General features: G+C 39.0%; 2 protein-coding genes across 2 annotated transcripts; one reads left to right on the top strand and one right to left on the bottom strand.

Moving 5' to 3' along the window:
• The first annotated feature begins 14,925 nt into the window (after positions 1–14,925).
• On the top strand, positions 14,926–15,750 carry LOC139725316 (uncharacterized). Its single transcript, XM_071636405.1, has one exon. The coding sequence runs from the start codon at positions 14,926–14,928 to the stop codon at positions 15,748–15,750; it is 825 nt and encodes a 274-aa protein (XP_071492506.1).
• A 5,153-nt stretch (positions 15,751–20,903) lies between these two features.
• On the bottom strand, positions 20,904–21,977 carry LOC139725315 (beta-2 adrenergic receptor-like). Its single transcript, XM_071636404.1, has one exon. It carries the CDS (start codon positions 21,975–21,977, stop codon positions 20,904–20,906), a length of 1,074 nt encoding a protein of 357 aa, XP_071492505.1.
• Positions 21,978–23,974: the final 1,997 nt, after the last annotated feature.

Here is a 23,974-nt window from a genome sequence, read left to right as displayed (position 1 = left end):
TAGTCCTGTGCTGAAAGATGAGTAAGATTATTGTGTATTTTGTACATAATAATTAGCCTGTCATTTTCTCTGCGCTGACCCAGAGTGGTCCAATCAAGTTCTTGCGGCATTTTGGTGACACTTGAGGTGTTATGGTAGCAATTTAATAATAATAATAATAATAATAATAATAATAATAATAATAATAATAATAGTGGCTACTTGTATAGCGCACAGGTCCACTTTTCAGTGCTCATGGCGCTTCAAAAATGAAAAGATATCATATATTTACATGCATATATACATATTCAAACATTTCAACAAATAAGAAAATGGTAAACAAAAATATATACCAAATAAAGAATACAACATATACCAATTAAAAAAAAAATACAAGTGAATCTCGCAGCTCTTCTCTGGACCATTTTCACTTTGTGAATCAGGTTCTTGGAAAATGGGTCCCAAACTGTGGAAGCACACTCCACATGTATTGGTCGAACCAACGTTTTGTAAGCTGTGGCTTTAACATCAGAAGATTTTATGCGAAGATTGCGTCTTAAAAATGCATGGACGTTATTGGCTTCACTTCAAATCAGAAGTGATGGTTACACCCAAGTACTTCACGGATTCATCAGACTCAAGAAGGGCGTTATTTAGATGATACACGTGTTGCACCTTTCTTCTTTTCCTGTATATTGTCAAAACACGTGCTCCTTATATAAATTCAAGATTTTCACGAAAAACGGTTCAAGCAAACTTCAATTTGCTTGTTGATGTAACCCTGCAGTCGCGGGCGTACATTTTGGTCAATGCGCTTGAAGCAATTTTATGCAGGGTGACGATATCAGGGCCCCTAGCGAGGTGCGGGTACCTCATCATACCTTGCTTTAATTGTACATTTCCTTCAATATCAATTTTCTATGATAACAATTAAGTTATAAATCATTACAGTGTTAATTTTTCTTAGTCCCCATTGCCCCCTCCCAATGTTTTCGAGTTTATAATAGGCCTACATCTTATATGACAGCATACGTCGTACGTTCGTAGTACGTCGTACTATTAGGGAGCTTTAGATTTTGACGCGCGGACGTTTGAGCCGACGCTTGCGCTGGACGTTCTCCTCTCCCTGCGTCGTGTGGAAAAGTAGCTTTAGATTACGCTGGGACGCAACGTAGAAAAAGTCAAATCGAGCCCCCATACGATCAGTGCATGAAGAAGCTCTCTACGTCGCAAACTGTGCGGACGTGAAAATAGCCCAGTACGCGTAGTAAACAACTCAGGCGACGCAAGCTAAAAATAGATTGACTTTACGCGCGCTACTGCGCAAGCTCAGAACATGTTTTTTTCCTTTGAACGTCCGCGCGTCGAAAATCTAAAGCTCCCTATTACCAAACAGTCGAGGGAGATGAGAGTACATCACTAGTCTGAATATATCAAGGGCGGAATAGATAGGTGACGGAATGGATGGGTGCCGGAATGCCGGAGTGCCGGTTTATGTATTTACCTCGAAGAGCTGATGTAATGAGCAAGTGGTGAGAACATTTCTGTGAAACTCCTGGCCTCTGTATATTGCTTTGCTAAATAAAGTTCTCTAACGAGTTAACTGGGGTTTTAAGCAATGAAAGAGTTGGAACAATGCAGTACCATCGAAAAGAATAAGTCGTGTGAATGCTTGGGTTCTACATTGTACATTATAGGCCTACTGTAGAAATCATTATGTTTTCTGTTGTGATGTAGGGCCTAGGTTTTCAAACTTTTTCGTACAGTTTGTACTTGTTTTACAATCATGTACCTGCCTCAAAGAAGAAATATATTCAAAGTTAACCTGGGACCCGTTTCATAAAACTTGTCATCAGTGACAACTGCCACATTTCCATGACAAATTTTCCCTCAGCCAATCAGATACAAGGATTTCAGTAGTTTGTCACATCTATGACAACTTGTCACTGATAACAAGTTTTATGAAACGGCCCCCTGATCTACAAAAAAAAAAGAAGAAATGCATCAACATTCTATACTTTATAATACATTACATTGTATGTAATGTAAAAACCTTTCATTTACTCTTTGTTTTATCCAGACATTCTAAGGACTCTGAAACAGTATCTCACTCTCCATTACACTCGCCCAACCAGTTGATAACCTCACCGGAAGACCCGAATACCACTGCCGTTACCTCGGAGAGCATCCTCGATTCAAGCTCAACAAAAGCCATAAAACGTATCCAGGGGGCGGCCTCTTCCGACGAACAGTTTTCATCCGAGGACTTTTTCGACTGCCCCGAGGTGGTTCCTGACGTCCCAGTGGCTAAATCACGGTCGGGGTTCTCTCAAGAAGATGTTGACCTGAACGAACTCTGTCCTTGCACAGTGGAACAAAACCTGTCTGTAGCTGAAACTCCTCCCCAGATCAGGACATCAAGAAAACAAGCCCGGAATGATGAAAGCACGCCAACAAAATGCATCCCTATAGCCTCTGTCCCAACGGTAATAAGTAGTAACTGCACTAGTGAACAACTAGAAGTAACTCAAGACAAGCCACAAGGGAGACACCAAGAACAAGAAGAAGGACAGAACCTCCAGATAAGCAGGCCTGAAGATGACAAACATGCCAGTACAAGGCAAATACTGTCCAACCATAATTCCAGGCGTACTTCCCTGCGCCAACGATCGAGATTCGTCTCTTTGAAGGAGGAAATTGAATCTGCACAAAAGAATGTAGAACTTGAAAGCGCTCATTTCACCAATGGATGTGGACCCAAGGACCCAGGGACACCTAATAGTGACGCAAATGATACCCTCGAATCGTCAAACGAGGCCAACAGTAGTAGCGAGAAGAGTGACGTAAGTAGTCCATCGAGCCACACTGCGGACAAAGACCCACAAACGAAAGTTGAAGATGAGTCGAGAAGAGATGACTCTACGTTGGCAACAGAGCGCGAAAGAGAGACGACGAAACAGGGCAGGTCTCAATCACCACTTGAGTCTACTAATAAAGGCGACGTCGCCCTTCCAGCAAACGAGCTGACAGAAATTAGCCAAAGTGTTCGAGGGCCGATATTTTCAGACACTATCGACCATACTAAGAACTCGCCAATAAAAAGTGATTTTGATGATGAAATACCCAATGATTCCTCAAATGCAAGTGAAACCCTCTCCTACTCTGGGGACTCTGTAGGATGTTTGATGAAGCAAAGCACTCCCACCCGAATCACCCTGTCGGAAATTATTTCAGCAACGGGAGATTACAGCAACAAGCTTGAGAAGCGCGACTCTGTTGAGGACAATAATTTCTTCAATGCGAAGACAGTAACGGACAGAAGAACAATGGTTGAAGCTGATATCAGAGACACTCAATCTCATCACAACGACATCGACTCAGTCATTGCGAGATGGTTTCTGCCTGATCAAGATAGTACGTGTATCAATGGTCAAGACGAGGACGACGAGGACGAAACTGCCGTCGCTAACGACGAATCAACTGAGATTTCAAGGACTTTAGAAGCAGACACTATCTCCACTACGTCCTCGGCAACAGCACATCAACCTGACGTGGTTCAAACTATCATTTCGGAAGAAGATTTGAGAACAGAAGCTAAAGCTGCCGCCCCTGCGGATGAAGAGGGCATCATGGCAGAGTCAAAATTTCCGAATAGCCAGCAGGTGGCTCATGCGGTTGACCCGCGCAGGCGACACTTGTTTGAAGATATGTCAACTGCCTTCGACGATGCCGCCATGAAATACGCGGAAGGCCGTCCACAGAACAAATTCTTGGCCATTCCTCTTGTCCCGGATTGGTTCTTTGACTTCGAAGCCACACCTACCACTGTTTTAGAACTTGAAGGGACGCCGGTATTACAGAATGAAGAATGCCATGAAAAGTTGGTAGAATGTGCGGAAGAGGAAGAGAAAGTTCAGGCCAACAGCGAATCGGCTTATAATTTTGATTTTTCGTCACCACCAGTCAACTCTGAGCATCTTGCTGCCCCAAAACCAGCACACATCTTCAGTCAGAAATGTTTGAACGGAAAATATGACGTCTTTGCCGACACTCAGAACTTCGATGACAAGTATACGGGCACCGCGCACACAGCTTCTTCAATTTCCGAAGGGATGGATTTGCAATTTGACAGCAATAAATTCAAACACACTGCTGCTCCCATCAACCGCTCCTTCCTTGATGACGTCATTGTGATGCCTGCTCGGACTGGCAAGCCCAACAAAGCAGCGAGGAGGAAACGACAGACCCGAATTGTCAAGGCAACGGATGAGCTGGCCCAGGCAAGCGAGGATCTTCGGGAAGCCGAAAGCAGGCTTCATGAATCACTGAAGATGATGGAGAAGGCTAAAGCGGACTGCGAAGGGTCTGAGCAGGACGTTGAAGAAGAAGAAAACCTGTTCAGGTAAAATTTATTCAGACATTTTATCTGTCGTAGTTTTCAAATAACGGTTTAATGTTGATTTTGATATAACAACCCAAAACGTCGAAAGTCAGAAATCCCTACTGTAAACTATTCTGCATCAAATGTCATGGCACATCTTGTTATATACTGTTGTTGTTCCTGGTGATATTGTTCTGATATAACCCATGTTACCAGCTGAGCCGGAAGCTGCATTAAATGTCATTTCAGACAATGCATGTTGTGCCTATTGTCATTTACTGAATTGAATTTTCTTGGATATATGCAGGCTTCTACAATGTCTCGTTTTAAGACTTTTAAGGACACCTCAGCGTGGCTGGAAAAAAGATTATTCGTGGGACGAGGACTCAACGCCCAGAGTATGAATTGGAAGCACGGCCCGTAATATTGGCCCCAGTCAATAACCTTTGTAGCCAAGACACAGCTGATTTGGACGGGTCTCTTTAAAGACGTTCATGATTTTGGACTATTTCAGTTTGACTTTTTTCAATTATTCGAATGCCTCCATGGTGTTTATTCATCTACCGTCCAGGGAAACTCTCCTACATTATTCCCGCATGGAGGGAGACACCAGGTCCCTCGAATCCCGATGCCGCGTGGTGGAGAACGACCTGCGCGCTCTCAAGCGAAGAGAGTGGAAGACCGACATCATGCTCCGGGCTGCAGCGGGCGAGATCAAACTGCTCGATCACAGGATCGAGAAAGAAAGGAAAGTCCAGATGGAGCAGTGCGACAGGTATTATAAATAGTTTGGAATGTCATACATGGATGTATTAAAGGACAAGTTCACCTTCATAAACATAAGGATTGAGAGAATGTAGCAATATTAGTAGAACACATCATTGAAAGTTTGATGAAAATCAGAAAATCCGTTCAAAAGTTATGAATTTTTGAAGTTTTTGTGCAGTACCCGCTGGATGAGAAGACTACTGCAGTGTATAAATAACTTAGATGTCACATGCGTACAACAATATAAGGAAAATATAAAGAGAATTTCACAAAATTCCATCTTTTGAAAAAAGTACACACTCCCCTGACTCGTTACCGACAAATGTTATGGGTAATATTATTCCCCCTGCCTTTAGAAAGAGGCAAGTCAAGTGCTCTTTTATTATGCGAAAAAAGTGAAAATATGTTGAATTTTCTTTTACATTTTCTTTATGCTGTTGTACGCATATGACTCACAAGCTGTAGTAGTCTCCTCATCCAGCGGTTCCAACACAAAAATTTAAAAAATTCATAACTTTTGCATCGATTGTCCAATTTTCCTCAAACTTTCACTGATGTGTTCTACTAATATTGTTGCATTTTCTCAATCCTTATGTTTATGAAGGTGAACTTGTCCTTTAAATACTTTGGGAATGTAACCCATTTGATTCTGTACTTCAAATTCTTTATACACATCTTAGTGTCTGATTTTCCGGGTACAACGATATTTCCCAATATCTGAATGAATCCAATTTTGCTTTATAGAGGAGTTACCCCCTTTTGCAAAGTTTTGTCAGAACTACCCTGCTGGAAAGAACGCAGTGTCCCACAGTGTGAGAAACACAGTGTGAAACACAGTGTGAAATCTCTCCACACTGTTTAATTCGAGCTGTTTAACAGTGAACACAATGTGAGTCATGAATTCACAGTGTGAAACAAAGTATTGATATGTGAACAATCTGTAAAAATTACACCACAGTGTGAAATTATCTTCACACCGTTAAAGTCGAGCGTTTCACATATTCGACTATGTGAAGTCACTGTGAACACACTGCGAATACATTGTGGGACACTGTGTTCTTTCTAGGAGGGTGTCCTATCTCTCCCATAAATCACGATCAGCCGCCTTCGGGGATTTGACGGCGTTTAGGAAAATCGACGCTGATTACGATTTCTGGGTAGATAAAACCTGTCGCCAGCCATTAACTATAGCAATTTCGGATGTATAACTAAACATAAATATCATCTCTTCGAAGGGCTCCTCAAAGTCGTTCAGTATTCCAGTATTATACTCTGAAGTTAAACATGAATGAAACATGAGATAACTTTGAGTCAATGATTGGCAGCAAACGATTTTGGAAGTGAGAAGACTTTAAATATCACCTTTTCTTTTCTCTTACGTTTCCTTTCTTGTATTCTTGTAACCATTACGATCCTTTTAGCCGACTTCAAGAGAAACAAGGCCAGTATCGCAACACGGCCCTGAAGGTCAACGTCCTCGTGGTCATTGCCCTCCTTCAAGTAATTCTTCTTGTCATCATCGCCTTATGGAGAGTTTGAATGTCTCAGCTCTCTCCCTGGACTTGATTTCGACATTTTCAGTCAACGGTGCCAGTTTTAACGTTAGACAGAAATACCACAGCGTGTGCAGTTTTTGACGATGTGCATATTTCTTCCGACGTTAGGAGACGATAAGAAAACCTCGTAGTTTCTTTTTAGCTGCCTTTAGTTATCTTAAGAATCAGTAATTCAGTCAATTTAATGTTACATCATAATACAGCATATTCATAAAGTCTCACTTGTAAACGCCACATTACTTCTAAATGTGTGCGATGGAAGACTATTTGTCATATCAAATTCAATTAAGACAGGTGTGTTCAAAGTCTAAAAAGTAAGAGTGACAGAGAATGAAATCTCGCCCAGAGCTCAGTATACTAGTACACATATGATTTCTCTAAATCATAATTCGGCAATGCATTTGCAGGGCCCAACAACAAGAGCAACGACAACAATTTTCTGGAGTAACTTGAAGTACTTAGAGAACAATGCTCTCTCTCTTCAAATGAAAAAAAAAACAGTAATAGATATACAAATATTTGATTTGCCGCGAGAAACTTAAATTAGAATAAAGAAGGCTGTGACTACAGCACAAGGTTTCCTATAAGATACTATTTTGGATACTATGCTTCACATATTCCCCTATGCTTTTGTGAATCAAGAATGAAACAACAACAAGTGCAAAATAACATGGCCATGTTAACGTCAACGTGACCATTATCATGATTATAATTATATGTTCTCTCGTGACACGTGTTTGTGATGGCATCACCTACTCTTAAAAGAGTGTTGTATAACACCACGACTTGTTTACGCCACCGGAGAAGCAGCCATTGTTGGTGGTATGAACCGATTAATTAATCTCCACTTCAGCAGATTAAAAACCATGTTCGTGGCAAAAGATGTGTATAATATATAAGGAAGCCATCATGCTTCTGAAACGAAACTGAGCGTTGTGGCTAGACGAGCTCTTTTGTGAAAGGAATGCTTTTCGTTTTCATGTCTATGGTCTGTGACGTCTTGTTTGGATACAAATAATGTTTGCATTAAAGAACAGGAGTCTCATAAAGCGAGTTTGGCGTCGCCGTCCATATCTTGATTCTTATGACCGAACGCAATAACAAGATTGAGCGGACGAGGATGGGAGCTTGTTATGAAACGTCTTGCCTGATGAATAATGAATCCAAATGTGATACATGGGCTATCTATGAAGATCATCAAGGTCACATAAAGAAAAATAAACATCACACATCACTTCACATCATTGATGATGATTCGTGACAGTGCAGACAGTTGTACATGCATTACTGACCATGAGTTAGGTAAGAAAGTCATCTCTTTTATTTTCAAGTATACAAACAAACTTAAATGAAAAAATAAAAAAATAAAGGTACGTAGTTCATCAAAATGGGACACAAAGTAATAGGATGATAGAATATTATTCCAGGTGAGAAAATCGCTTTCTTAATGAATATGAGTAATAAAGATAATATAATGATATTTGTGCTACCTTTTGTCAACCTTGCGAAGTATGCATACTTTCTTTCATCCGTTGCATTATTTTGCATTAAACATCATGATTGGTATTTGTACATTTTTGATTAAACTATGATTAATTAAGTATACTTTGTATTTGTATTACCTTCCGTTGATGGAAATGAATCACAATTGAATCGAATGGAATTAAATTGAATTGAATTGATAATGATAATGAAAATAATAACACTAGGAAGGAGAAGAGAGATGATAAAACAAGAAAAGAAACATCTTTCTCTGTTATTCCCTATTATCATGTGGAAGTTTCCAATGTATCTTTTTGGAGATAGCATTCATGTGCAACTAAACATTCCATTGCTATCTCATGGGGCGTTGAAAGAAAGTCGACTGGGAATCGATTGCAAATCATCTTTTGCAAACTTTGCAGTTGAGCAATATGTCAGTCAATGAAATCGAATGTGCACCATTTGAATGATACAGACATACTTTTAGAGAAGAGAAAATGATATTTGAGAATATTTTTCAATTGCCACTTTAAAGGCCCTTTTGCCACAAAATTTGGAGAGCGACATTGGGTCTACGCATGTAAATAGTCATCTTCCAAACGACATATTGTCAAGTTAAGAAAGTGATTGCTCAAGAGAGCAGACGTATATACATAAATGATTACCGATTGCAGTGCTTATGATGATTATCGTACTTAATTATCATCCAATCACATCGACTCGCTTTATACGCGTGGCCTTATAGATGGTAATGTTTCTTGTCAATTGCACCCTCTTTGAGCATTTTTTTTTTTTTTTTTTTTGCTTGGGCTAGCGATGCTAATCATTTGACATTTGCACGAGGACGCGGAACGCAAACCTGAACATCGATTTTCATCACAACTTTACTATCCATGCTATCTAAGCAAAGAAAGCGAGGACTTAACAATCCCATGGTCCTGATTACATTGCCGCACAGTCATGCTGTCTGGAACAATGATTTTGGATTTAAACAAGCTTCGACCAATGTTGATCTAGATATACCCGAAATGAAAGATAAATGTTAAAAAACAACAACTTGTGCTATAACAGCAATAATGTCACCGGAATGATATCATCACATTGTGCCCCTGAAATTAAAAAAAAAAAAATTATCGAGCTTTAGCTAAAGGAAATATAAATAGAAGCTGAAGGAGAATATTGAGAAATTTGAAAAGATTAAATCAAACACGAAGGAACATACAAAGTGCAAGTATTATCCGATGTCATGAAAAAGAATGGCGAAAACAATTGTATGTACAAACAAATTATCATCATACGAGGTTTTTGAGGAGAAAACGAAACAAAATAATTGGCGTAGTGAATCATGACCAACTTGTCATTAACGACATGCATCAGCACACACGCACTCATACACACACACACACACACACACACACACTTTCACACACATGAACACAGATAATGGTGTTCAAATATCCTCCTATATTCCCCCCCCCCCCTTGCATGGATGGCAACATAGCTAATTTGTTATAATACTGTCACAAATGTACACACTAGTAATTATGTACATGTATGATGTACTGTATGCATGGTTGTTTTAATGTGTATGTACACAGGTTGACCAGATTCATGGAGAACATTCTATATGTGGTATAGATATAGTACATACAGGCTGACCAGATAAGTGGAGAATTTTCTAGGTGGTATACAATGTAGCTATACAGTACATGCATGTAACAGGAAATACATTATAGCTCACTCAATCTAGAATGATTTCACCCATTCCAGAAGGTTCTGGGAAGTGCTTACATGTTTGGCTGAGTGAGGCACTGTCCCTGTAGCCCATTGTGATTGGTAGTTAATTTTGGCAATGATGTTTTGTACATAGTTAGGCCGTGAGTCATCCAGGTTTCCTGGAACTTGGGCTTGCTAGTAGGTTGGAGAGAGTTATAGAATGTGCTAGAAGGGGGTGAATGGATAGTATATAAGCCAGAGAAATTCTGCAGTAGGCAGAGTACCCAACACCTCTGCTCTGAGAGTTACGTCACTTCTGGCTCTGAAGCGACTTGTTATAGTCAGTCCTGTGTTACCTGCTGACCTGTTATGTTTGTGGAGATAAGGCCTGGGAGACATTTTGCCTGCAGATAATTAATTTGCCTACATTGGAGAGAGACTCCATTTTTATGTCAATGGACATTGCTATGGCAAAGCTGTGGTGGGCTGGATTCTTAGCTGAATATTATTAAGTGAATCATTATTCAACGCATCAACTGGACGTGGTCGTCACAACGTTTGGACTCTGCACGTTTCGCCGTAGACATATATCGTGGATTTTACCCCGGATTTTTACCGTGGACTATCGTAACCTGTGCCTCTGGATTTACGTCGGAGGGATCATTCATCGGTGCATCGGGATCATTCAGCTGTGCATCGAACATCGTATCTTGACATTACCAGGGAACTGTAGCGACTTTAAGATTTGGATGCATGTAAGTGATTCCATTACCGATTTGTAATTGTTTGTATTGATCATTGTTGTACTGATATGACGCCGATTACCAGTCTGTACCCACAATATCACTGTTAATAAACCGCCTGAACATCAGTTGATTGTTTCTTTTGTGCGATCATTCTCGGAGTGATTTTGGTCGTAACAATACAACATAACCACACCGTCTTTCACATAGGCATGATCAGATCTGAGATCTGTGAAAAGTTCATAAGTTATTACAAATAAGTTATCATTATACCAACGATCAGCTGCGACAGTCGAGCTACGAATAGATGCTTCCACCACGTCCAACATTTCCATACTGAGTTATGAAACAATTTTTTTTTTAAACAGCGTATAAATAGTTCAGAAATAGTTCTGAATGATTGTAATTTAGAAAGTGTGTCATATTTTAAATTTCTTGGTATTTTTGTAGATAATAAACTTTTTTGGAAAATACATATAGATCATATCTGCAAAATTATTTCTCGCAATATAGGTGTTATGAATAGACTAAAATTTTATATTCCTGAAAAGACCCTACTAGTGTTATACTCCTCTTTGATACTCCCTTACCTTAATTATGGAATTTTAGCTTGGGGCAATACTCATCAGACACTGCTGAATAGAGTGTTATTATTGCAAAAGAAAGCCCTCCGTATCATTTCTAATTCTCCTACACGTTCACATACAAATGCATTGTTCGACTGTAAAGCTATTGAAAATCAACGAATTATTCTTATTTAACTTAGGTCAATTTATGTATATGTATGATAACAATTTACTCCCACCTATCTTTGATTTTATGTTTCAAAAAAATCAATCATTCCATAATTACCCCACCCGACGTTCTAACGAGTTTCATTTACCACTTCTTCGAACGATTTTAGCAAAGAATACACTTATTTACACTGGACCAAATTATTGGAATTCCCTGAATCATGATTTAAAATCTGCTCCATCTATATACTCATTTAAAAGGAGATTAAAGTCTTTTCTTTTACAATCTTATAATGACGACTCGCAGAATCAGATTAGTTTATAGGCTTACTTTGTTACTCATCCGCAATATCGACATTGCCGTTCTCTTTATTGTCCCCGCCGAACGAGTTCGAGCAGGGGACTATGAAACGGGCTCCGTACGTGTGTGTGTCCGTGTGTCCGTCCGTCCGTGTGTCCGTGTGTGCGTCCGTGTGTGATCAAAATCTTCAATTTGCTACTTCTCTGTCATTTATGAGCCAATTTTGATTCTGTTTGCTTTATATGATAGCACTACATGGGAGCTTTGAAACTTCTACACAGAATTTCAGTCGTGACCTTTGACCTTGACCTTTGACCTATATTGTACATTTTGCTACAAAATGCTACTCCTTCGCCATTTCTAACCCGATTTCGATTCCGTTTGCTTTATGTGATGGCACTAGGTGAGGGCTTCAAAACTTCTACACAGAATTTTGACCTTTGACTTCTTTGACCTTTGACCTTGATTTTTTGACCTATATTGTACATTTTGCTACAAAATGCTACTCCTTCGCCATTTCTAACCCGATTTCGATTCCGTTTGCTTTATGTGATGGCACTAGGTGAGGGCTTCAAAACTTCTACACAGAATTTTGACCTTTGACTTCTTTGACCTTTGACCTTGATTTTTTACCTATATTGTACATTTTGCTGCAAAATGCTACTCCTTCGCCATTTCTTACCCGATTTCGATTCTGTTTGCTTTATGTGATGGCACTAGGTGAGGGCTTCAAAACTTCTACACAGAATTTTGACCTTTGACTTCTTTGACCTTTGACCTTAATTTTTGACCTACATTTTGTTGTACATTTTGCTACAAAATTCTACTCCTTCGCCATTTCTAACCCGATTTCAATTCCGTTTGCTTTATGTGATGGCACTAGGTGAGCGCTTCAAAACTTGTACACAGAATTTTGACCTTTGACTTCTTTGACCTTTGACCTTGATTTTTGACCTATATTGTACATTTTGCTACAAAATGCTACTTCCGGCGGGGACATATATTACGCACCGCGTAATTTCTACTTTTCCTTGTTATTGTAACTATTGCTCAAGCCTTGATTATACGATTTTCTTTAACCTATACTTCGCAGTTGCAGGGTTTGTTCTATATTCTGTTTTCTTCTTCTCTTTCTTCCTCAAACCTCCGAGGATCGTCATCTGTGTTGCATATTCCTGTCTATTTTGTTACCTCTTTATTACGCTATAGTCTTGTTTCCTCTTGTGTCGTCAAGTCAGTTTTTTTTTCTTGTTTTTCCTCCCACAAGTAGTCTTGTTGCTGTCCCAGTCCTGTTGCATGTTCATTACTCTGTTTTTAGTTGTTTTATGTATAACTGTTTGTTCGTCTGTCTCTTAGTGGGCTGCCAAACTTTTTTGTGACGCACTTTTTGTGCGGATTTTTTGCTGTTTTCAATTCAATTTTTACATCGGACTTCTAATAAAAGAGGGGCCCACACTCTACAAGCTCTGTCTTTTTAGTGGGTCCCTCCGTTTTTTTCACACAGTGCATATATTGAAAACTATTTCACTTTCGTTATCTTAGCAACTATTGCAATGTATCGCTACTGTTAGTTTTTTTGTTGTTGCTATTATTGTTGTTTTCTCCGTACAATTGTATGCATTGAATTTGTCACTTAAGAAAGTGAGATTTATGTTTGTGTTATATATTGTGGAAAAACGAATAAATATGAACTTGAACTTGAACTTGAACTATAGATACGAGACTTTCTCATTCGTATTCCCATCCTATTGTTGTCAGAATTGATAATATTATGGTCCTCGGGATCAATTCAAGTCAGAACGACATGATGTTTCGTGTTTGCCTGTCGACGCAATGAAGCCCTTGCTCTCCCATATGGAGTGTGTTTATACGCATTGGAATAGCTGGACAATGAACAGCATATTAACCATACGACAGTGCAATATACTATTGCAACTTAGAAAAAGTTGATAATCTGCTAGACATATCATTAGGCTGTTATATCAACGGCATGAAGAAAAGTGACTCCATCAAAGTTATGTGAAAAAATTAAATTAAAAAAAAGAAAGAAGAATTGGCTGTTACTACAGCATGCTTAGCAATTAGCTTTAGATCGTTATAAAACATTGATTATAGCTTCCAATATCAATTACTTTGCACGAATGGTCAGAGGTCCCATTTGAAACCATGCTATACACTGCTCTATAGGCTTTCTGGTCAATTACAGTAATTAACAGTAAAGTGTTATGGTTTGGCGCATGATCGCTAGCGATGTGAGATCTTTCTGACTCCACACTTTAAACGTGATAAAGGCCGAGTAGGCCTAAGTGGGAAAGGAAGACGAGTGGTCACCACGAACTGCTATCTCTTTTCTATCATACACATAAATTCCCTTCTTTTCTTCTTTTATTTTGGCGAATCAATTATTTTTGTCTCTATCTCCCTCCCTCTCTCTCTCTCATACGATTCAGTATATTATGTATGTAAATAATGTGTGTTAAGGATACCCATGCCTTACGTCATACAGGGGAAATCGTCATTAAATGAAAGAAATCCAGTGCTTGTTGCATTGAACTCAAATAATTCGAATTTCATGCCTTTTAAAGAGATATTTGACTTCATTTCATTTATATTCATTTTCGAAACAATGTGAATTAAATAACAGCTCAGACACAACGCTTTTACACTGAATACACAGCATGTACGACTGAATGGCATAGTCATTCTGAAATCATATGACTAGTCATAGAGCGTCCGGACAATGAAACTTGAATCAAACTTTGATTAAATCAAACTGACTTTTTATGCAGACAGAATATTCAATCACTTAGGACTGCGTAAAATGTTACGTTTTTAAGACCTAGAATGCGAAAATAACATTGTTGATAACACATTTGATTGAATCATGATTGAATTTAATGAACGGAAAACCAGTGAGTGCGATTGTACGCTATACCTTAAAGCTTGAATTCTTGACTTTTGTGTTAAATAAACTGAGCCTAACTATAGTATGGACTTTCCTTTTTCCTGGAGGCCTGTTTTCTCAGCTCTTTTCCATTATCTCATCCTTCATAAGAAATTCCTTTAAGTGACTTTCTCGTACTGCCCTTCTTTGGTATCTGATAAGCGAGAGGATTTTAAATTGCTTGTTCATATTTACATGCATATGAATATAAATATATATATATAAATATGAATATATAATTAATATATATATATACATATATATAATATACATACATACTGATACATATATATATAAATATATATGTATCAGTCCATATATATGTGGAGTCCTGAGGAAGCTGTGGAGAGAGCGGAAAGCAGATTGCATTTTGAGGACATTGCAAGGGGACAAGTTGGGCGCCAAGGGGTAGGAGTTTCAAAATCCCGCCCATCGCTGGAGAAAATGAGCAAAAGGGAGCGGCGGCGTGAAGTTGGCAAAATTGTGGCTATGGAGCATGATGACGAATATATTTGTGCGTGCAGTTCAGATGGGGGTGCAGGGGAGGTGGACTTGTGGGAGAACGTCAAACGTCGCGATCTAAAATGGAAGACTTTGTTTGATATGAGTCCCAAACTTCTACAATTCGTCATAGGCACGACATATGACACCGTCTCAACCCCTAAAAACCTCCAGAGATGGGGCCTCGCTGCGAGTGATGCCTGTGCCCTGTGTGGAGAGGAGTGCACCACATCACACATCTTGGCTGGTTGCCCCTTGAGTCTACAACAGGGTCGGTATACTTGGCGGCATAATCGTGTGCTGAGAGTCATCCTTCATGGTCTTCAGGAGGAAGTGAGCGCCAGGTCGGAAAATCCAGTTTCTGGAAGCCCCTCCCACAACATACGTTTCGTACGCCAGGGAGAAACAGTTACCAGGAGTTCGGAAAGAAAGCATATGGGCCTACCGGCTGCAGCAAATGATTGGAAGGTGAAAGCAGATTTGGACTCTAGACTTGTGTTTCCAGAGCAAATCGCTGTCACAGATTTGAGACCCGACATTGTAATTTACTCAGATGAGAGGAAACTGGTAGCCATGGTGGAACTCACAGTATGTGAGGAGGGAAACATGCAGAACGCTCACGAGCGAAAAGCAAGGAAGTATTAAGAACTCCAAGCATGCTGTGAGGAAAATGGATGGTCTGCATCCGTGTGGCCGGTAGAGGTAGGGTGCAGAGGGTTTTGCATCTCATGCTCTTCTACCCTCCCTTTATCGCCTGGGTGCTAGACGTTCAAAGGCAAAGGCTCTGGAAAAGGTAGCGTGTAGCGTAGCAGAGAAAGCCTCCTTCCATCTGTGGCTGCATAGACATTCACAGGCGTGGGGTATTCCCCATGCCTAAGCATTGTGACGTAACTATGGGATGCGCCGATGCTCCAGACCGCTTGTGTTGCCGATAGTGATACGCGATCTTTCACCATGGAACCGGTACTGCGAGCTGCGTGCATCTTTTCGAATCAAACAGGTTAGTGAGAAGAGTCGTCTTGCCGGGATCGGTCATGTTTGCAAAAGCATGCCCGATTCTGAAACGATTCTTTCCTACCCTTTTCACCTTCCGCTCCCCGGCAACTGATGAAGAGAGCGGTGTTTTGGGACTAACCTGTTTTTCAATTTCAGTTGTTTTTTTGGCTAACTCCTGTCGGGGTGTCGCCATTTATTTTGGCCAATGTTTTGGTATTTCATATATAAATATAAATGTATACATATATAATAATAAATAAAGGTATATCTATATAGATATATTTATAACTATGTATATAATGAAGGCCCTACATAATTATAAATATATCTATATAAATATACCTTTATTTATAATAATATGTGACGCAAGAAATCACGCGAAAAAAGTTGTTTTTTTATGACGAGAATATCATTCATTACTCAAGTGAAAGTGAAAGTGACATGACGGTAACTATATAACTATAACCAAACCTTTGAACAGAACTACAGCAATAGAAAGAGCGTAACTTATAGGTGCAACTTCTAGTATATCATTTGTTTAGGGATACATAAAGGCTCCGATTAATTTGAAATACAAGCAAACGAGTTCAAGAGGAGAACAGCATGAAAGCGTCAGAAATAAAGAAGGACGGTGTACGCAGAGAGAATAAACGTAAATAAGAATTTACACATCAATACCAAATACATGTACAACTTGTCTTGCTTGACAATGAGTATGTGCAATATTAGCGTTATGGTAAAAGCGAAAGAAACTATAGCAACGAACTCTAAAGTATCTACTCCAGAAGCATATATCTAAATACAGCAGTGACACATAAGTAACCGATAATATGCACTGTCTGGGCTACAGTATCAACGCAAGGGCAATATCTTCAATCCATGCTTCCAAACAAGGGGAGTTAAATTCAGATTGTGTTCTGAGTTAACCCTTTAACCCTAAAAGGGCCGGGCTTTTTTGGCTATGCTCAGACCGGGGGGGGGGGGGGATTCCGCCCCCCCCCCCCCCGAGATCTCGGCCATTGGTGGTGCGATCGCGATGAAATTTTGCATGCGTGAGACCCACGTTATAATCTACAAGATCGTGTCATAAGATTTATTTTAAAAACAATCAATTTCTAATTTTGATTAGTTCATTATGCAAATTAAGCTCAAGGTCATATTTTAGCCTAATTAAAAGCATTGAGAGTAGAATTTTTTATCTGTAAATCTGTTTTAGCATATTCCACAATTGTACATCACAAAAACTTCCAAAACTCATTTTAATTCTTATTTATTTTATTGTTTTCAGAATTTCTAATGCATTTCTCTGTTTTTCAACTTTTGTGTTTTCTTTGTTTTTTCATTGAAAATTACCACTGACCACTTTTCTACCATAATTAGCACAAAATTAATCAATGAAAGTGATTAATAGTAAAAATAATCAGGTTTTTATGACTTTCATGACAGAGCACTGTTTTCCAATGAAAATGTACATCAAAATCACAAAATTGATTCCGTTTTGGGGCGACATTCCGTCACAAAAATGGGCGTGGCTTCGCGAAAGTAGGCGCGGACGTTGCAAATTTGGTCTCAAAAGTTGCGCGAGACTTGAACAAACAAAGTCAAGAAGCCTCGCGACGAGGCCTTCTCGCGTTACAGAATTATAGCGAGAAACCTCGAGGGGGGCGGATTCCGCCGCCCCCCCCCCCCCCCGCCCTTTTAGGGTTAAACCGAAGCGAATAATTACGATACCTAACACACACCCTTCAATTTGTGCTTAATGTTTGATATGAGCAGTATTCAACAGTATCAGCATCAAGTTGTTACAATGTGCCAACTGTAAAACTCACACTCAATAGTACTATAGTATGATATGTGCTCAACCATCGTGACAAAGTTGATACAATTTGTAATCTCGAAATCTCTCCGAGTAGAGCAAGATATCGTATGCTTTGACAAAGAGCATATTACATGATCAAATCGTATGATTGGAGCATAATTATTTAAAGGTTCTTAGAGTTCTTTTATAGAAGCATCAACGCAATGATGTCGTTTCACAAAATACCACTGAAAACACATGTTGGATAGTGATGAACGAATGAGAAACACTCCCCCTGTGAAAGATACAAGGAGTATCTTGTACAGCAGCTTTTAACAAAGCATTACACAATGAACAGTCTCGTGTGAACCAGGGGTAGAAAATACGAAGAAAGAAAGAAACTGAGAACTAACCCCCTACTCAACAGCAGGGTAACAACGGAAGGTGTATTCAAATTGTTAGCGCCAGGATCTCCTTATTCCGCCAGTGCTTAATACCAGACTGAGCTAGCATACGACAGACTTTGCTATTATTTCCATATACAATTTAATAATCATGATTATACAAAACCTTTACATTCAGAGATGATTGTTGTATACCAGTCATTGCCATCCAGTGCTGTGGTCACACTGTCAGCAGTGCCTCGTGGTTTGTGTCGTGCAGGTTTTGCTCCATTATCTCACTGTGCCAAAGTGGACGCACAACATAGGGCCTTACCTTAAGGCATAATCATAGCACTAATAACTCATTATTTCAATTGATTACTATCACATAACTACTATCAAATTAATCATTCGATTAACTTTCTTCACTATTGACAAGTGGAACTGCACTATAAGCTCTAATGTCGTCATGAAAACGGTGCAATTCTTTTTCTTCATAAGTTTGCAGCAAATTTGAAAGTTACTTCTGCGTTAAGCACTGTACCACAATAGTTATTCACTGTAAGTCACTCACGCATTATTTGTCGTTCACCACGCTATTTTCAAAATGAGCAAACTGGATTTACTTTTCATCAAGAGCAGTGAAGATCATCGACCAAGATAAGTAGGCCTATGTACAGCTATCAGGTCGCTCACTATCAACACCTGATCAGAAATTGTCCAAAGATTGCATTTTTTACGAGAATCTTAATTTCAAGAAATGGTTCTGACAAATATCCCCGGGTGAGTATTCATAAAGCACCCACCCCTGCCCAAGCACGTTATACACACTCACACATGTATTATAATTAATGTTTATTATATACATATATATATTATAATTAATTATGTAGGACATCGTTCTATCAATACGGCACTCGATTTATTTTTCTTTAGCTGTCATTCCCGACTATATTGATGATGTCTATAATATCATCTTTCTTTCTTCTGAAACGACAAATAATTGCCGGCATTGAATACTCTATATTCGGTAACATTATGATCACAATGCGTCTATTTGATTTACATTCAAAAGAAATATTTTGCGTTTGTAATATCTTTAGCTAGAAGTTGGATTAATCCACGAACACAAAAAGACCTACGTTTTCATAACATTTCATTTTGCAAATATAACGGTTTAAATCCGCGGATCTCCGTACTGTTAACTTATGATTATTGATAACTCCGTATTGTTCTCGATTTAACATAACAATCAGAATATACTAGGTTCTATATGACCACCTTAATTACCAAAAAATTCTTATGAAACGTACAATATACAAGGTAGTAGAATTTGATAAGTTTTTGGTTTATATTAGTTTTCTCTATCGCACCTCCTTTAAATTGTACGTTTACCTTTCTATATCCTTCAATAGAAAAGATTTGGTGGAAATATTTTTTAATTACTTGAATCAAACATAATACATTGTATAGCACTTTTCTAACGCAACAGCAAAGAAAATATAATTTAAGTATTAAGATAGGGTATTTCACATTGTTCAGGCATATACAAATCTACAAGAAAAGGAATCTAACTCTGCATACCACACGTGGTAGAATCTTTTAGAGATACGTATACCAAACATGTATATCAGTAAATATCTGCCTATACATATGGATATATGTGCATATGTAATTCTACATAATAAGTCAAGGCATTTGCCAAAATATAATCATATATACAAATGATAATATGCATATATGTACACACATAATGAATACCTCAAAGCAATTGATGAAATTAATGACAAATCCAAACTATTACGTCCATCTTTTAAGCTTATACAAGGCTTGTTCATAACATTCATATCTTCAGATACCTAGATTAAGGTTTATCTTTTTATATCACTTTTTTTAGATAACCGATCCCATTCCAATTTACAGTGGCATCTAGACCTATATAGATATAATACACTGTACTTTCAGATTATTAGTATTCATATTTGTTTTGTTCTTGGTGCTGTTACAAAGCCATTAAAATGTGGTATTTTTAGGTAGTATTTTGTTTTTGATTAGCCTTTATGAAACTCATATTCAAAGCATTTTTGTTCGGGTTTTTTTTTTTTGGTTTGAATATTTTGAGGAGAAATCCCTGTCAATTTGATACAATTGAATGTCCATCTGTTTCATTGATAAGAACGTGAAAAAGCACAAAAATGTTTTTGCATTGTAAAAACTGTTACTGCAGATGATTACTTTGATCCTTTACTTTGTCGAAAGGTGCATTAACCGCCCTTGCTTATCTTTAATTTTAGCACAACCCCATCTTTAGTCAACATATCACCCGACGATTACAATGGTACCGGTATAAGTAGGGCCTACGTACACTTGAGAAAGAACAGGGAAATTTCATTACCTAATATGTGCTACAAATATGAAGTTAAGAGACTTTTTAAAATTCTATATATTTATAACGAAATAGAACAAATATAAGTAAGCAACAATGAGCTTACTTTAAGAGCGGAAGTGACCGTTATCTATTGATCGTGATAGAATATAATTGGAAATATGGATACGTGTAACTGGTGCCACATCCAATAGCCGTGAATATATTCCTTGTATGGAGGATGGGCGATATTTCATCAAGAAAGTACCTCGTGGGGAGACGCGTTCCTCATATCAGCCAGTGAACACCTTAAGCAGCTCCTCAAAATGTTCCTGGCACAGATGCGATATGAGCGTTTCGTCACTGAATAGATGACGACATTACAGAGTGGATTCATCATCAGCGGCCAGCACGCCATGCCTCTAATCATCATTGACACTTCTTTCGGCCACACCATGGCGACATACAACTGGCAAATAGTGAACGGCATCCAGGCCATAACGTAGGTACCCGTCACCATGATCGTCATCTTCAAGGCGCGGTGGCCGGTAGATTTCTTGTTCTGCTTGCTGTCGCTCCCAGTATTTGGCTGATCTTCATTGTCGTCTTTTGTGGAACGCTTTAATGACTTACTCCTGTCAGCTGTAGTCAACTCTTGGACCTGGATGCGACGGACGTGACGTCTGCTAATGCAGACAATCCTTGAGTACATGACGGACAAGATGGGTACGAACAGCCAGATGCAAAGAGAGAAAATGACCAAAGTATATGGAATGAATTTAGGCTTGTTGAATAACACGGAACAAACCCCGAGTGGCGAGTATTCAACAATATCAAGACCGTAAGGATTTACGAAAAGAAACGCAAGAAGGAGAAGAGCTTCCGCCAAGCAGAGACTGAAGGCGATCATGAACGCCTTTTGACGACTCATGAAGGCCATGTAGCGATAAGGTGAGGAGATGCTAAAGTAGCGATCAAAGTTCAGGAGTAGTAGACTTGCCGAAGAGATGCCAGCTACCAGCGTCATACAGTACCCGCAGATCTTACAGAATACCTCTCCGAAGGGCCATCCCCCGGCTATGGTTGAGGGGAGCGCCGGGAGAAGAACGAAGCCGAGCATGAGGTCGGCAAACGAAAGGAAATTGTAAAAGACTTTACTTGCGTCATTGATGTCCGGTAGACGAGGAATGACCACGATGTTAAGCACATTCGTAGCGATAATGAGCACGGCAAAGACGAACATGATTAGTCCCTGGGAAATTAACATAAGACTGGTCCCGCTCTCGTCGGGATCGTGGTCGTAGCCTGCAGTGAAGTTAATTGATATCATCTCAGTTAGCATGATGAAAGACTGGTTATACTCTCTTTACCATTACCAACAATAAAGTTGTTGTTGTTTAAAGAAAGCGCAAACACTTGTATATTCTCTATACACCAAAACATCCACGAACCGTGTACCATGGACAAGGAAGTCATAGATGATTTTGTTTAGCGACCAGCAGAACTTTACAGTGATTTTAACGGTCTTGTACAAAAATCCAGACGAATTTGAAGGCTGATTAACGAGTGGTGGGATCGTCACTGCTTTGGGAGTTTGATGTTGTCTTAAGGATTTTCTTTTTATATAACAGACATGCAGCTTGGATTATGGACGCTGAACATCAAACCACCTCATTCCTTATTCCTAATTCGACTGGTAGATTGGTGGAGCTGATCCCCCAGGACGCAACTGAGCAAATACTCTTTGTTCCCTTTCCGAGAGTTGTTATTACAATGGCAGTACATGTCAAACTTGGTTCCCTCCTGCTATTCCATAGATGGCCTGCTGCATCAGGCGAACTTGTTTCACCATGTTCACATTCTCGATGTAATTAACCTGCAGCATTCATCCTGAAGAAACAGATTGAAAAAAAAAATGATCGTTGGCATGGAAACAGAATGAAGATTGCTCACAACTCAAACTCTTTCTCTAGCTGACTAGCTATATATTTTGGACGTTATAGGGAAGCCAATCACCGAATGAAAGTCGACAGCATTTCCACAAGATTTCCTGCATCAAGTACTACGTCAATGGACAATCAACGATGTTTGCATCACAGGGATTGATGAGCTGAACTTAAAACGCATCCTCATCGACAATTCCTTCTCCCCTCATTTATCCTCCTGCAAAGTTCGCAGTTCATTGGTCTTTCAGCTTGCGCATGCCCAGTAAACCAATGCAAAGATGACCTTGTTCGATAGCCGTACAATCGCTGTTCTATCACAGTGCAAGGTGCTGCAGTGAATTGCCGCTGCTTTTTATCCTCGCACATGACAAAGCACAAGTTCATCGCTCATGCGATGGGACCATGTGTCCTTGCTTACCTTAAGCAGGAATACATATTTCATCACGTGGATAGAAATGCTGCTCAAACATTTCAACAATCATTTTCTGAATAGAAAGATTGTATGGCGACAAGTATGATGAAGAAAAAAAAAACACCGAAAATGACAATTAACTAATAAGTGAAAGTGCTGGTTAGAATGGTAACTGCATGGCATTCAGAGTGACGACGTGATGAAAATACCTATGCCACCCGCGTATTTTTTCTATAAGAGAGGTTGAATAATAATTTATACTATGTGGATTTTGATAAGTGCAAACAACAAATTACAGGAAATTAGGATGAAATAGCTTGTAGGTCCGGATTCATTAACGTAATGTGGTTAATACATTTGCATCTACTGATGATTCTCACACATGTAGTAATATTTCCACAAACAGAAACATTGCATGTTGAACATTTAATGAATGATTTTTGTAAGTGATTACGTATATATAACGGTCCATAGTTTTGCTAGAAATTGATACATTTCTCAAAGAGACGGTACGGCGCAATGTGCGATGTCAGAATTGCTTTGAGACATCATTTAGCAAATGATATACAATTTCCAAAATGTCATAAGAGTGACGTCATTTTGCAAATGGTACTTTATGGAGTGTCAAACATGCCAACTTTCAGCTACCTTTTGACATAGTTGAAAATACCTATAATCACGTGACCCTCTTTCAAACAATTAATAGAGGTTAAATTTTCGATCCAGAATATAAAGTCAATAATACATTATTTTCGGTCTAAAACTTCTCCTCTATTGATTAATGATGAGTAGTGAATAGTGAATAGTTCTTTTGGAGTCACGTCTGCCCATAGTTTTAACCAGAAACTCTCAAGATAAAGCGTATCTGTATTATAAACTTTGAAGATCAACGGATATGCATACACCAAATTCATTTGATTCAATTCATTTTCTGCTGTCTGATTCACGCACACAGATAAAATGAAATGT

Source organism: Diadema antillarum, unplaced genomic scaffold (genome assembly GCF_040938485.1).
Source record: "Diadema antillarum isolate AM-2024a unplaced genomic scaffold, OU_Dant_1.0 seq00000032_RagTag, whole genome shotgun sequence".
Taxonomy (NCBI): Eukaryota; Metazoa; Echinodermata; class Echinoidea; order Diadematoida; family Diadematidae; genus Diadema; species Diadema antillarum.
Note: the sequence above shows the minus strand (reverse complement) of the source record. Positions and strands in the feature narration are given on the sequence as shown.

Bases quoted from the DNA above. Each gene is read 5' to 3' on its own strand.
- LOC139725316 (XM_071636405.1), top strand. From the start codon at position 14,926: ATGTGGAGTCCTGAGGAAGCTGTGGAGAGAGCGGAAAGCAGATTGCAT.
- LOC139725315 (XM_071636404.1), bottom strand. From the start codon at position 21,977: ATGATATCAATTAACTTCACTGCAGGCTACGACCACGATCCCGACGAG.